Source organism: Ptychodera flava, chromosome 11 (assembly GCF_041260155.1).
Source record: "Ptychodera flava strain L36383 chromosome 11, AS_Pfla_20210202, whole genome shotgun sequence".
Taxonomy (NCBI): Eukaryota; Metazoa; Hemichordata; class Enteropneusta; family Ptychoderidae; genus Ptychodera; species Ptychodera flava.
In genome coordinates, this window is record NC_091938.1 from 39,810,700 (window position 1) to 39,825,214 (window position 14,515).

The following is a 14,515-nucleotide window of genomic DNA, read 5'->3' on the forward strand; positions in this document are numbered from 1 at the left end:
GTGCTTTTTGTTACAGTGACAACTACGCACATTTATCAATAGGTATATATATAAGTAGTGAGCATATAATTCTGATGAAAGACAAGGGTAAAGAAGTCCAGTGGCCACTGCTAAGTATTTTTATTGTCTTTGTGACTATCCCTTTCCATTTCCTGAGGACCTGTGCATAAATTGAAGATTGTATAATGATGAAGAATATATGCAGGATCACAAAGATAACCTCCATTGTACTTACCTTATACTGTTCTGAGGGGGGCTTATCTTGGTGTAAAGGAACACAGACTTGTTCACACCCCAGTTCCCTATATACAGGTCCATAATCACCATTGATAACAATGGGGTTTGGGCCAAACCATAGTGGTGAAAGGGTTAAAACAATATTGCGATGCCACATACACAAGGCACTTATCTCAGCTACAAGTCACATCATTTCCATTTATCCCACAGATCATGGAAAATGCTGAGATCAACAACATTATCAAAATCATGGGTCTCCAGTATAAGAAATCCTATGACTCAGAAGATATCTTGAAGACGTTAAGATATGGCAGGCTGATGATCATGACAGATCAGGATCAAGATGGTTCTCACATCAAAGGATTACTCATCAATTTCATCCATCATAACTGGCCAAGTTTAATTAAACTTAAATTTTTAGAAGAGTTCATCACTCCTATTGTCAAGGTAAGTTATCATTTGAACCTGCAGACTCACAGTTTCTTTGATGACTACATACAGTGTGTAATCTGAAGTACTTGAATATTCTTCACAGAGAATAAGTCAGTATCTCCAGATTTGCATGATGTAACAATACCCAAGTCATTATTTTTACATGAATTTGAATTCCTGAATACCAGAGACTACGTGCAATGTTAAAGCAGCAGTCTTCAATCCCGGGTTCATATGTGCTTGTTGACATTGACTATTTATTTTAAGTATTTATGTGATGTTAGCCCTTTGTGCTACTTTGAAAGTCATGCGAAGTTCAATAATGTGTTTGTAATAGGGCTGATTAATAGTAGACAAGTTTGAATTAGACTGCTCGTGAGTAGTACCCCAATTGTTCTATAGTTCCAGTGACACTGCTATTGACGTTAATCATGGTATTTTTTAAACACTTGCTGTTTATTATATAGTTTTGGCAGTGCCAGTGAATTTGTAGATCTAAGTAAAACACATCTGGGGCCATAATGCTGGATAATCAGATACATTATCAGTAATAATCTGGGGTATGATGTCACAAAATCACTGGTATTGACAAAGTTGTAATATAATTAAGCAATAATGGACCCCGGTGATGGGTAAACCACAAGATTTTTACCAGTTCACAACATATATCCATGAACGATAGTGAGTGCATGTATGGAGTGAACTGGTCAAAATAGAATAGTATGCTTTTTGCTGAGGTTGTTATATTGCCATTATATCACAAGGGTGTATTGAAGTTTTGTGTGAAACACCAAAAAAGGAATTTTTTCCACCAGCTTGTGTGTACAAATATAGCAGAGTTGTTTTCACATCTTGATCAATCAGATCACTGCATTTTCACCATCAATATAATGATATTTGATTGTTTAGGTCAGCAAGGCTGGTCAAACCCACTCCTTCTACAGTTTACCAGAATTTGAAGAATGGAAGAAACAAATGCCAAGTCATGCATCATGGAAGATAAAGTACTACAAAGGTTTGTTCCTTTTGACATTTATCATCAGAGGAGCAGGCTCTGGAAGGAGTAGCATTCAAACTAGGCTTGTGATATTGTCTTGTTTGTAGCTTAGCTTAGCACCTCATCTCAGTTTTCATCATTGTGGTATATCATGTTCAGTGAGTGACAATCTGCCGTTCAACTTGAACTCAAATGAAGTCTGCATTTTTACACATGATTGATGAGTGCAAGTTGTATTTCAAGTTCAGTGTGTAGTTGGTTTTGTAAATACAAGTGACTGATCATGGCATCACCAACATTACTGCCATTATACAGAAGTGATGATATTAGAATATCTTTTAAATTTATTTCTAGTCAATTTCAAAAATAAAAGCATATCTGTGGAATGATTTTAAGACTACTTGTCTCCCGTGGCTTGGCACATTTTGATATTTCATATGTCTACATTAGAAGTATCTATGTATGTGATTTCAATGATTATGAAGTCTGTATGTTTTACATGTAAGGTTTGGGTACCAGCACCAACAAAGAGGCTAAGGAGTACTTCTCAGACATGAGACGTCACAGAATCCCATTCAAGTACGCCGGCCCCGACGATGATGCTGCGATCACCCTAGCCTTTAGCAAGAAAAAGGTAGAGGAGCGTAAAGAATGGCTGACTGAATGGCTTGCTGAAAGGAGACGCAGAAGAGAAGATGGTTTGTCAGATGTAAGTATGGAATTCTAAATGTTATAACTTCTGACTGGAAAAAGTAGAAGCACTTTTTGCTGTCATTCACAATGCACACAATGTACTAGCAGCAAACACCTATGACTATAATGAGCTTCATCAGTGAGGAGCAGGCATATACTCCAGAAATATACTTCTAAAGAAATTGTAAATCATAATATGGTGTAGACTATGTACCTTTCAGTGTTCCCCAAGAAAAGCACAACCATTTCACTGCTCTTACTTTGTAGAGCTAATAACTCCCATTGACTCTTGGGACTTCTGGTCATGACATTTGTTTCCTATGCAAATTTCAAAAGTTTAATAATTATTGAAAACCATCACTCAAACATTAACAGTTGTCAGAAATTTTTAAAATTACATGCTACTGACAAATATAATATTTGTGATTGTCAGTAACAGTACAGTATCTTTCTGTATTGATTTTCAGCTGTATCTGTACAACAAAGACACAAACTACATCAGCTACAATGACTTTGTCAACAAAGAGTTGGTCCTGTTTTCTAATGCAGATAATGAAAGATCTATTCCTTCTATGGTTGACGGTAAGCGAATACTTTGAATACAATACTTTATGGTAATCATGTGATGTACAACAACTATCACTCAAAGTTTACCTATTGTCAACATTAGCAAGCCTAGTATGTATTTCGCCATATTTTATGAGTACTTTAGTTTGGATGCCCGTATGAGAATCACATGAAATTTACTCCGCTCTACACCATATGATGAGTATTGAACTTTGATGCAATAAATGAAGAAACTATAGCATACGTAGTGTACTGTTAATTATTTACTTTGCAAACAGAGTTGCAACTAAATGAAAGAAGGAAACATTTGAATGAAAATTTGCATAGTGCTGTTTAGATTTCACAAAGTTTAATTTTCTAACATGTCATTATGGTCAATCATCAACTCAAAAACCAGAAAATTTTGACAGTGAAAATGATACGTAAATCTATTACTCAAACTAAGAGAGTCTAAAGAAATAGAAATTTTTTTGACATAATCCATTCCCACAACAAGCAAAGGATACATACCATTCTCAGGAGAATTTACAATGTTATGCTATTAAATACAACTTTGAAGGTTTGAAGCCCGGTCAGCGCAAGGTGTTGTTCACTTGCTTCAAGAGAAATGACAAGCGGGAAGTCAAAGTAGCACAGTTGGCTGGTTCCATCGCCGAGAAGTCTGCCTACCACCATGGTGAGGTGAGTTGTCTTGACATCAAGTCTGGCATTGGAAATGACTAGCTGCCAATCAGAAACATAAGTTGGATTGGACACCTCTGTGGATTTACTTACACCCCTGTATGCCCACAATCATTTAAAATGAAGATGATTGCCGTGATGAACGATGAAGTATACAGTTTGAAAACGGGCTATAATTTATTTTACGCTCCCATATATGCATATGTATATATGCAAATGGGAGGTATTCGTATAAGGTGGAAAATGGCGTCTGTGTGTATGTATGTAAGTATGTATGTATGTCTGTTAGTCCGTCCGGATCAAAAACTCCTAAACCGTAGCACCTACTGTCCTAGTATTTGGTGTACAGGTGACCTAGAGATGGAGATGTGAATTTGTTCAAATGAACATGTCAGTGCCAAAAATATGCAAATGAGGGGGAAAAAAGGAAAAATCCTACAAATGGCTAAAACTCAGTAAGCATTGGTCAGATTTGGTTGAAACTGGGTATGCAGATTTCTTTAGGTATTCTAAATTATGTGTGCAAAAATTGGGATGAAATTTGCATGTTTGTATTTTTAGGGTATTTTTTCCGTTTTTAGTCAAAAAATCTGTTCTCTGAAATCGCTCGTCTGAATGCTATGAAACCTAATATTCATGTTCCTCAGAATGACCTCAGTCATGCTTGTACAAATTGTATTGATATTGTCATATTTGTAATTTTGGGGCAATTTTCCCAATTTTGATAAAAATTTTTTAATCCAAAACTGCTGATTTTATAGCTTTGATACATGTATTTGGTATACAGGTATTTAAGATTAATCTTAATATAATGTATTGAAGGTACATTGAAACTGGCAATTTTTTTTTATTTTGGGGGCAATTTTTGCCTTTTTTGGTCAAATAATTTTTCTCCAAAAACTTCTGATCTGGTAGCTTTGATATCTAGTGTACAGGTTCCTAGGGTTTATGTTGATTAGATATATTTAAAATTAGGATGAAATCTGCAATTTTGTATTTTGGGGGGCAATTTTTCTCATTTTTGGTCAAAAAATTTGTTTCTCAAAATTTACCAGTCTGATTGCTTTGATATTAGTAAACGTTCTTAGGGTTTTTGTTAATAAGATATATTGAAATTAAGTTGAAATCCGGAATTTTGAATTTTTTGGACAACTTTGCGAAACTTTCAGTTTTACTGGGATATCTTTCATTTTGTATTTTTAAGATTTTTTTGGTAATTTTATACCTACTGGAACTAAGAGTATATAATGTGGTGATTTAGTAAGCATTTGATATAGTAAACTGTATTTGGTGTTGAAATGCGGTAAAAAAATTCTGGCAGATTTTGAAAAAATTCCAAACAAATGCCAATAAAAAAAATTCAGCCAGAGAAGGTTTGACAAAAAAGAAAAGGTGAGAGAGTGGGGAAAAAAGAATGTACAATGGATCGGATAAAAAGATAATGTACCTCATCGATCTTCCAGACACCATCCCTTATCAAATGGTCCATCCCGATGTATTTTTGTGCACAATTAACCATGCAGTGTATTTTAGTTTACAATGTAAGATGTCAAGTTAGGTAAGGATTTGAAAGGAATAGTCAAGTTCACCACAGTTTAACTTTTTTTGGTTTGTAAGTTGTTCCAGATGTGGATGTACCAGCTGTTCTGGAAGAAAACGATGTTTACTTTTTCCTGTAGGGTTTCTGAGTTGATGATTGTATGTTGAAATTTCTCCATGTATCTGGTGTATGGGCAAAGTGTAAACATTGGTTGCATCTCATGTATTTCAGTCTATGTCAAATATTGTAAATGAAAAATCAAGAACAGTTTACTGTGTGCTTGTAAAAGATAACATATTTGTCAATACATAAACTGCCTTGCAGATTGATTGTCTTAAAAATTATCACAGAAGTAGAAAAGGAAAGAAACTAATCAAATTGCTGTAACATATTCACTCTCAGTGCCTGTATAGGCCTATACTTAACTATTTTATCATTACATTCAGCTGTTTGTTATATCTTTATCACTCTCCATGGGCCAAGGCACACTTGGGTCAATGTCATCACTCTGTGCCAGTCTGTGTATGTCAGTCTGTCTGTATATGTATGTCCATGTTTCATACAATTGTTAACTTGTTTTGATAACTATATGGGAGCGAACAGTGATGTTGTCACTATTTTTCAATATCAAAGGAGTCAGCACAGTGATAATAAAATGTGATTTACCACTACTTTTTCCAGGCTTCTCTGATGAGCACCATCATAAACTTGGCACAGAACTTTGTTGGAAGCAATAACTTAAATTTGTTGATGCCAGTGGGTCAGTTTGGTACCAGGCTACATGGCGGCAAAGATGCTGCCAGTCCAAGATACATCTTTACAATGCTAAGGTAAGCTAATAACTGCCAGTTTTCTGTATTTATCAAAACCATCAAGAGTGATCTTGCATAGATTGCAATGTGTCAATAGCCTGATAAAATTATGCAAGACTATTATTATCGTCGCGATAAGTTTACACACACCAAACTTCCGATGTATTTAGGTATACCGCTGGTGATGTTGTTGTATTCTTACATATCTGATATCACATTCCCCCCGTGAAGCCGTCGTTTTATGGAGAAGTGAACGTCGTCATGGGGAGTCTACGAGATAAGCTCAAAGGGTCATTCATTTTGGCCCAAGAGGTTGGTAACGGTCTGTGGGTTGGTGAAATAAAATGTGAATGGTACAACTACACTCTCATTTGTCTCACGTGTCATTTATTTAGAATAATATATATTTTAACTGATTTCATTTTCACATGCGGATTTTTCATCGGTGCTAGCCTTCCTCAAAAATGTCCACATAGAATGAGTCCCTTTATACAAATGGTATCAACTGCAATCACTCCAAGCGCGCGAATATTGACCTGTAATGTTTCACAAAGTACACGCGCGCACTCTGTGCACTGACCAAGCGACATGTACCAATTTCAAGTGAAGTACTGCGGGACGAAAATACGTAAAACGTATTTCTAACTTGTGTGCCTGCTTAAGGAAAATATCTCAAGTTTGAAAACGGCTGAATTTCAAATTCAGTATCGGAATGACGAAGGAGACACTATAAAGTTATCCAACAGTGAACTCGATGTCAATGATTTGTATCGTTGCTCAGAAACTTCCGAACGCGGAATACAAGCAGGTAAAATTAGAGGTCGTAGAAGATTTCTCTCATCAAGTACGCGGCAAGCGACTCTCTTCAAAATGACGTGAGTTGGAAGAATATTCGTTCGCTTTATCCCGGCTTCGTCGAAAAGTGTACTTGCAGTGGATCAAGGCTTGTTAACCATGTCGATGTATCGAACGACACGTTCTATGTTTTGCTCTGTAACTTGTTCTGCAGGTACCTGCGATATCCTCTTGTAACTATAGTTCAAATCTCGTTTAAAGATGTCGTATATAGTTCTGTGGGCAGGGCAAGGATCGATGTCACAGATTTCACTATTTACAGTAGATTTACCAATGATTTTGACGATGAGATACAGCTGGATATTGATACACTACCTAATTAGGTTTGTCAGTTTGCTGGCGAATTTACCCTTTTAGTGGTCAACTTTTACAACTTTGCGCCAACATCAGACAGACTAAAACAGCAGGTGACGCAGCAAGATGTCTGTAAACTAATTTACTATGTAGTATGTTTATATCTTTACAGCAGCTATCAGTTTCAATGGTGACACACACAGAGACTGGTTGCCAAGTTTTACAAGCAGTTCAAATTCACCGAGAGGTGGTAAAAGAACGACCTTACTGCAAATTTAGACTCAGAGGACAGTGTTCTTTGTAGTTGAATCTCAATAAAGTTCATGACTTCAAAAATAATAACCCCCAAGTTCACTTCGTACTGAAGTAGGCCCCGATGTCAGCTCATTGAGAAATGTGGTGTCATTCATTTGTTGATAACCAAAGTAAAGTTTGTTCACTTTACACATCACTCTATTATTTTTGAAGTCATGAACTTTATTGATATTCAACTACAAAGAACACTGTCCTCTGAGTCTAAATTTGCAGTAAGGTCGTTCTTTTACCACCTCTCCGTGAATTTGAACTGCTTGTACAACTTGGCAACCAGTCTCTGTGTGTGTCACCATTGAAACTGATAGCTGCTGTAAAGATATAAACATACTAGATAGTAAATTAGTTTACAGACATCTTGTTGCGTCACCTGCTGTTTTAGTCTGTCTGATGTTGGCGCAAAGTTGTAAAAGTTGACCACTAAAAGGGTAAATTCGCCAGCAAACTTACAAACCTAATTAGGTAGTGTATCAATATCCAGCTGTATCTCATCGTCAAAATCATTGGTAAATCTACTGTAAAAGCCCGCGCGAACTTCGCTGGCTGTCATCGATGGCTTCCTTGTTTTCAGATACTCGACATACTCGACAACATCTGCGGAGCTTTACACTCAGTGTCAGTTTTCGGACAGGGTAGTGAATTTCGCCCAAAGCCGTTTCATAAATGACGAGCACTACGAAATCTTATTATCATACCTTTCGAAACTTTATTGTGTTTTATCCTCAAACTGCTAACACCGACAGAAGTGGCATTTAGGGGGTCAAAGTTGCCAAATTGTTGACCCATGTTGAGTACGTAGTAATCGGACTGCTATCGCAATAATCGGACGTCGTATTTGGAATATGATTATAGGGGCTAAATACTGATATTTTGAAACTTCGAACCCCGATTTTCAATTTCGTTGTGTTTAGAAAACTATGTGGAAATATTTCGTGATAATTAGTTACGTTTAATCCATGGACGACGCAACTGTATTTCGACGTGTATAGCGCTTAGATATCGGACACGGGCTGTTTCTGTGTGTTGCGTTCGACATCTTGTATCGTACGGTGTGGCTAACTTCGCCAAGTTTGTAGCGCCCGAAATAGCTTCTACCTAAAAAAAAAACTATCCAAAACGGGACAGTAGCGTCACCTGACTTAATATGCGGTAGCATGCCTTGTAAAACGCTATCAATACGGAGCGAAGTGAGTACAACGAACAGCATGTCCGAAAACTGAGGTCGTCCGAAAATCACACTGAGTGTACTGTGTGGGCGTCCACTTGCTCTAGCCGTTAGAGTAAGACCGGTTTTCTTGAATCGCCTCAAAATAGTTGCCACCACTGTTGATGCCGATATATTTTGTTCTGAGCAACAGATCTTATAGAGTGTCCATTCAGCCAAATCTGAATTATTTCAGACCGCACTGTCGGGCGAACCCTTCGCTTCGACGACATGTTCGGTGGAGATAGTTTGTGCGCGGGACAGACAACGTAGTGGTTGATACCATTTTATTAGGGTTGGGAGAAATGATCGGTAGTAACTTCACATGTATATTTTTAAGGTTATAGGCCTACTGGACATAAAAGACGAAAAGCGAGAGAAACAAAAAATAAAGCAGTGACACTTGGTAAATGATACAAACAGTAAGAAAATGAACAAGAGTCATTGATTTAATAAAATTTTATTTTTGTGTCCTCATTCAATAAAGTGGAATATTCCGTCCCATCTGTACAGCCGCCACTTTTATGGCCAGGCTCAGCTCCCGGTGGATTCCAGAAGCGTAAACAGCATGTGTAATTCTACCTGATTACTTGGGTGATTACATGGGAATGTAACAACATCACCAGCGGTATACCTAAATACATTGGAAGTTTGGTGTGTGTAAACTTATCGCGACAGGGATAAGTTTGTAACTTTTGTCCCACCGGAATAAATGGTTTCACTCTGGAATAAGAAGAATGAGCAATATTCTACTCACTCATTACGCCCAAGACATGTAATGATAGAACAAACAAATGCATGTTTACAAACAAGCATGGAAATGCACATATTTTCCATTTGCGTTTGTGCATGTGATTTTGTACGGTGGTCCAGGTTTGAGCCATTGCACTTGTCCAATAATCAAGCTTGTTGAGTGACATCTTAAACATTCCTAGTGTCATCTGGTCAATATATGACTCCCCGTTTCAATCTGAAAAAATATGAGACCAACAAGAGCACAATTGCAATTGTCATAAAGCTTAGGTGGAGCGGCTTTTGAAAACATTCCTCATTTGAACGCCTTTTACTCTTGTTGTGTGCTTGTCTGTGGGTGAATACTTTGTAGGCATCAGCACAGTCTTCTATTATGTTTAGAATCATATCAGTGGGTCAGAATGTTATGGGTACCTTTTTTCAGATTTTGTTTTAATTTGAAGTTTTTTAAGTTCATGTGATAATTGAGTGTAACATGCTGGTCTTGTCTATCTCCAAAACAGCCCCCTTACAAGATTGTTATTCCCAGCACAAGATGATCCCAATCTCACCTATCTCTATGATGACAATCTACGTATAGAACCAGAGTGGTACTGTCCAATCATACCCACAGTACTCATCAATGGAGCTGATGGTATCGGCACTGGTTGGAGTACTAAGATACAGAACTATGATGTCCGTGAAGTTGCCAATAACATCAGAAGGATGATTGATGGAGAGGAACCTCTTCCCATGGTAAGTTGCACATTATGACGTCTGCATGTTCGGAGGTGAGCAGACCAAGCAATTTAAAGTGCAGGGCTACGAAGTATTTTGCTCATGCTACCAGCGTTCTCACCAGGCCGCGATTCCGCGACATTCTCGCGTATTTTTCTGTTTTGTCGCGGATTTCTTCGGCATGCGCGCCAATAGTGGCGCACCTTTGAAATTATAAACTTTCGCGGTGCCAGCCGTACGGCCGGCCGGCCGTATCATACAGCCAATACTTTTCACCATGGATGTAAATGATTGACGCGAGTAATTACACTTCCTGGTTGAAACCGAGGCAATCTGGAGGCAATACCCGTCAGAGGGCGTACTTACCGTAAGCCACTGTCACTTGTGATTCGATACATGATGGCCGATGTGTGGATGCATTACGTATATACCACACAGCGGCCGTCGTGTATTGAACCACACGAGACTGTGGTAGTCTGACGCACTGGACGTGTTCGCCTTGCATGCATACCGGTACATGTCCACGGAATTCGCGGAAGCTGGAGGCGTCATGGGCACGATAAATATTTTCATAGGCTACGACAACAATAATCCGAACTACGAAAACACAAGAATGTAAAGCTTGTATATCCCTAAGGAATTACATGAACATTTTTCGAAAACAACGAACTCGAAGCTGGTAGCATTATACTGTGAGTTCCGCATGGCAACCAGGGTCTTGACGGGAACGACGTTATAGTGTTCGTGCCGTTGAGATTCAGTGAATTTTTGTTCTCGAAAAATAACGCAACTTTGTCTGAGATAATTTTTAGGTCTTTGCTATGTTTGGAATCATGTATAAACTTCGCGGGAGATACGTGTTGTGTGATGTTATCAGGCATTTGCTCCGTTCCTTGCCCAAGCGACCCAGTACCCACGACTGGAAATGATCGACAACTGGCCCACTGCCGATTGATAATATTATTCCAAAAGTAGTTCCGAGGTTTAAATGTGGAATAGTTGGAGGAAAGTTCTCTTATTATGCAAAAAATTATCAATTCTTGGCTTGCGCATGTGATAAGTATATTATTCCAGGCGAACTTATACGTGAGAACATGGACGTCTTTTTTCCATGCTTCAATCAATTGACAAAATTTGTAGCCTTGGCTGGCGACCAAAATTTCACGTCAAAAGTTGATGATTGTTTACAAACATCATAGGGATATGTTTCCTGATCTAAATAAATGCTGACTTGGCCTGTTCCTTCTGCTGGTTGTGAAAGGGGGTTTAGTGTGCGAAAAAAAAATAACTAATGACAGGAATCAACTGGGAGCTGAACGGCTGGACACTCTAGCAACTACTGTTATTGTAGAGGGCCCCGAAATGGACTTTCACACTGGAAAGAACGAAAGTCCCATAGACTTTTCATTAAAAGGCACTGATATTCAATATCAGTTGATATGTTCACCGAATGTTTACAAAAAAGTTGTTAAGTTGAATGAGTTGTTGAGTCCTTTATTTTTTCCATGCATAGAATAAGGTTCGTATTTGCAGTTTGACTTTTTTAACATATTTATATATTGTCTCACAAAAATCATCCGTTGTCCCGCTTTTTTTTTGGTCAGCGGGACAAAATGTCCCACAAAATTTTTTTCTGGTGAGAACACTGTGCTACACGTCGTTGATTTGCCATTCTGATGGTCCAGTGGTTCAACAAGTGCTAAATGGAGTATGATGAAACTGATGACCAAACTGGGCAAGAGGACCACTGGATATTCTTTGATACAGGTCTTTTGAGCATTGATAGCTACATGCATTTGTTCTAAAAATGTTTGACCAATCATTGCCCATTACTGTAAGTAAGGGTGATCATTCACAAAACAACGTGCAGACTGCCATTGAAAAATCATCAGAATTAGGTGAATGCATGTTACATTCCAAACGCCAACACACTGTGTCAACATTTAGCTAGATACTGAAACAGCTTTGCAGCCGGCTTTGTAATATTGCAACTACTTACATACTTGCTATTTTACTTCCCTGATAGAAACTGGCAAGTAGAGATTAACATGTAAAAATTCTTCATGATTTGTCACATTTTATTCTCTAATCGTTCAGAAACGTGTTATCTAGTCTTCCCAGCTTTCCTCAAGTGATGATTATTCATGCTTATATTTTTAGGAAAGTAACATTTACAAAATAAAAATCTGTAGCTCTGTTTGAAAAACCAATACAATATTTTTCATTGCAAAATCACAAATTTGCTCGTTATGTGTTCACACTCTCCCATGGTACAGACATCTCTTTTAGTAATGTAACATGAAAATTGCACGCTTTTTCAGATACCAGCTTACAAGAACTACAAAGGCACGATTGAGGAAATCGAAGAAAATCGTTACATCTGTAACGGAGAGGTGTCCATCATTGACAACAATACCATAGAGATTACAGAGTTACCTATCAGAAGCTGGACTCAGACTTACAAAGAGTCTGTGCTTGAACCAATGCTGCATGGAACTGAGAAAGTACAACCTATGATTACGTAAGTACTCTATATTCTGGCACTGATATACTACAGTAATGTGGCCATGCATTTTAGCAGACATTTTATCAAGGTAAAATGTATCTTGAAACAGAAAATTGTAAACTTTCCCATACTTTCATTAAGGAAACCTTATACCAATATATGAGAATCAAAATGCAAACTTTAGGATTAAAGAAAAAAATTACCGATATTTGAATTCTGTGTTGATATTCAAATATTAAAATAGCATGATTGTGTGAACTGTGGAGAAAATTTTGATTTTCAATTCCACACAAACAAGACCGTAAAAATTGCATGTATTCCAAAGGCTTTGCAATGTGAGTACAAACCAGAAAAATATTTAAAATTTAAGATGTCCAAAACTCACCATGGTGCATTTTACTGTGAAAGGTAAGGAATAATGATGATCTCAGATCTCTGTCACTGTTCTTTGAAATTTACAAAGATTTAGGAAAACTGGATATCACAGTTGGTCCATTAATGTATTCAAACTTATAAATAGTTGATGTTTACAGAGTAAGAAAATTAACTGCTCAAATTAAAACACAGAAAAAGGTGAGCTCTTTTAAAAAAACTGTTGCATTTCATTGTTTTCAGTGATTACAAAGAGTACCACACAGATACCACTGTCAAGTTTGTTGTCAAAATGACAGAAGACAAACTACTTAAAGCTGAGGAACAAGGTCTGCACAAAGTGTTCAAACTTCAGACAACCCTGTCTCAAACCAACAGTGTAAGTCAATTTCTACTCTTTTATAAAGAGATGCAAGACTCTGGAAAAAATACAAGTAGCTATGTGATATGGCCGATGCATGTGTCAAATTGTTGATTGGCCTTGTTCCTTCTCACTTGCTAATTTTGCAAAAATTCTCGAATTAAAATATGATAATAGTATTCAGTGTTTCCACTGCCGCTCGCCAGACAGTCAAATGGCGAATAAAATGTCGGATTGGCAAAGTATTTTTCTGTACCACATATGAAGTATCAGGCGGCCAGACAGGACAATATTTACATCGGGTAGGCGATCAGACATTCCAAAGAAGGACAATTACAAGCTTTAAAAAACCTGAGAAAACATCAAGACATGACTTGCCATGAATGCACCGCAAGCAGCCACTGATATGAGTCAGTTCAATTTGATAAAAACATCCTTGAGAAATAACGTAAGACAGAAAACGTTGACACACTGTTGAGAATAGCTAGTGAAGGCCCACCCATAGAGCAGTTTTATTTTGAAACTATATGTTTGGACTACCAATAGAGACAGCTGACAGGAGACTGTTCACACCTAGTGTACAAAATGTAATTACCGCTACACTTTCTCAAAGTGAACAATCGGTACAGAAATTAAACTCTGTGATTGGAGAACTGAAAGCACTTGATGACTATGAGGCAGAGGCAATGGATCTTTCAAAGAGAATATCTTGAAGTTACCCTGTAAATGATGCAATACTTGTGATACAGAAGTCACATCCGTGTGAAGCACTCAGAAACTTAAGTTTGTTGTTTATGTTACAAGTAATAAAGAAAGCAGTGCTGTTTGTTCTGTAAAAAATGGTTTTTAACTTGTTTTTCATTTTTTGCTACAATTCTGTGGCAGCTGATAGGACCTGCCTGAGTATATTATTTGTGAATGTGACTGTCACTTAATATTCAACTGTCAGTTGTCCAAAATCACAAATGCCATTGGATGGCTAGTTCTGGCTAATCAATTTTGGTCTCAATTAGCCAGAATGGCTAACAGGTAATTTTAGCCAGAGGAAACACTAGTATTTGTGTAAAGAATCCTTTGTAAAACTCTTGTATCTCTATGATTTGTTTGGACTCTATTGTCTTGTTGGCAACCAATCATGTCGCTTATTTCACATTTACAGGTATTGTTTTGTCCTCTGAGCAA

General features: G+C 37.5%; 1 protein-coding gene across 2 annotated transcripts in view; it reads left to right on the top strand.

The window, feature by feature from the left end:
* LOC139144252 (DNA topoisomerase 2-alpha-like) overlaps nt 1–14,515 on the top strand; it is a 33,157-nt gene that overhangs the window by 10,020 nt on the left and 8,622 nt on the right. For both annotated transcript variants that reach the window (XM_070714919.1, XM_070714920.1), the window contains exons 12-20: nt 448–684; nt 1,579–1,684; nt 2,173–2,375; nt 2,827–2,941; nt 3,486–3,607; nt 5,829–5,977; nt 9,881–10,112; nt 12,416–12,615; nt 13,216–13,351. In XM_070714919.1, the coding sequence (XP_070571020.1) occupies nt 448–684; nt 1,579–1,684; nt 2,173–2,375; nt 2,827–2,941; nt 3,486–3,607; nt 5,829–5,977; nt 9,881–10,112; nt 12,416–12,615; nt 13,216–13,351 (1,500 nt within the window). The remainder of the gene's footprint in view (nt 1–447; nt 685–1,578; nt 1,685–2,172; nt 2,376–2,826; nt 2,942–3,485; nt 3,608–5,828; nt 5,978–9,880; nt 10,113–12,415; nt 12,616–13,215; nt 13,352–14,515) is intronic.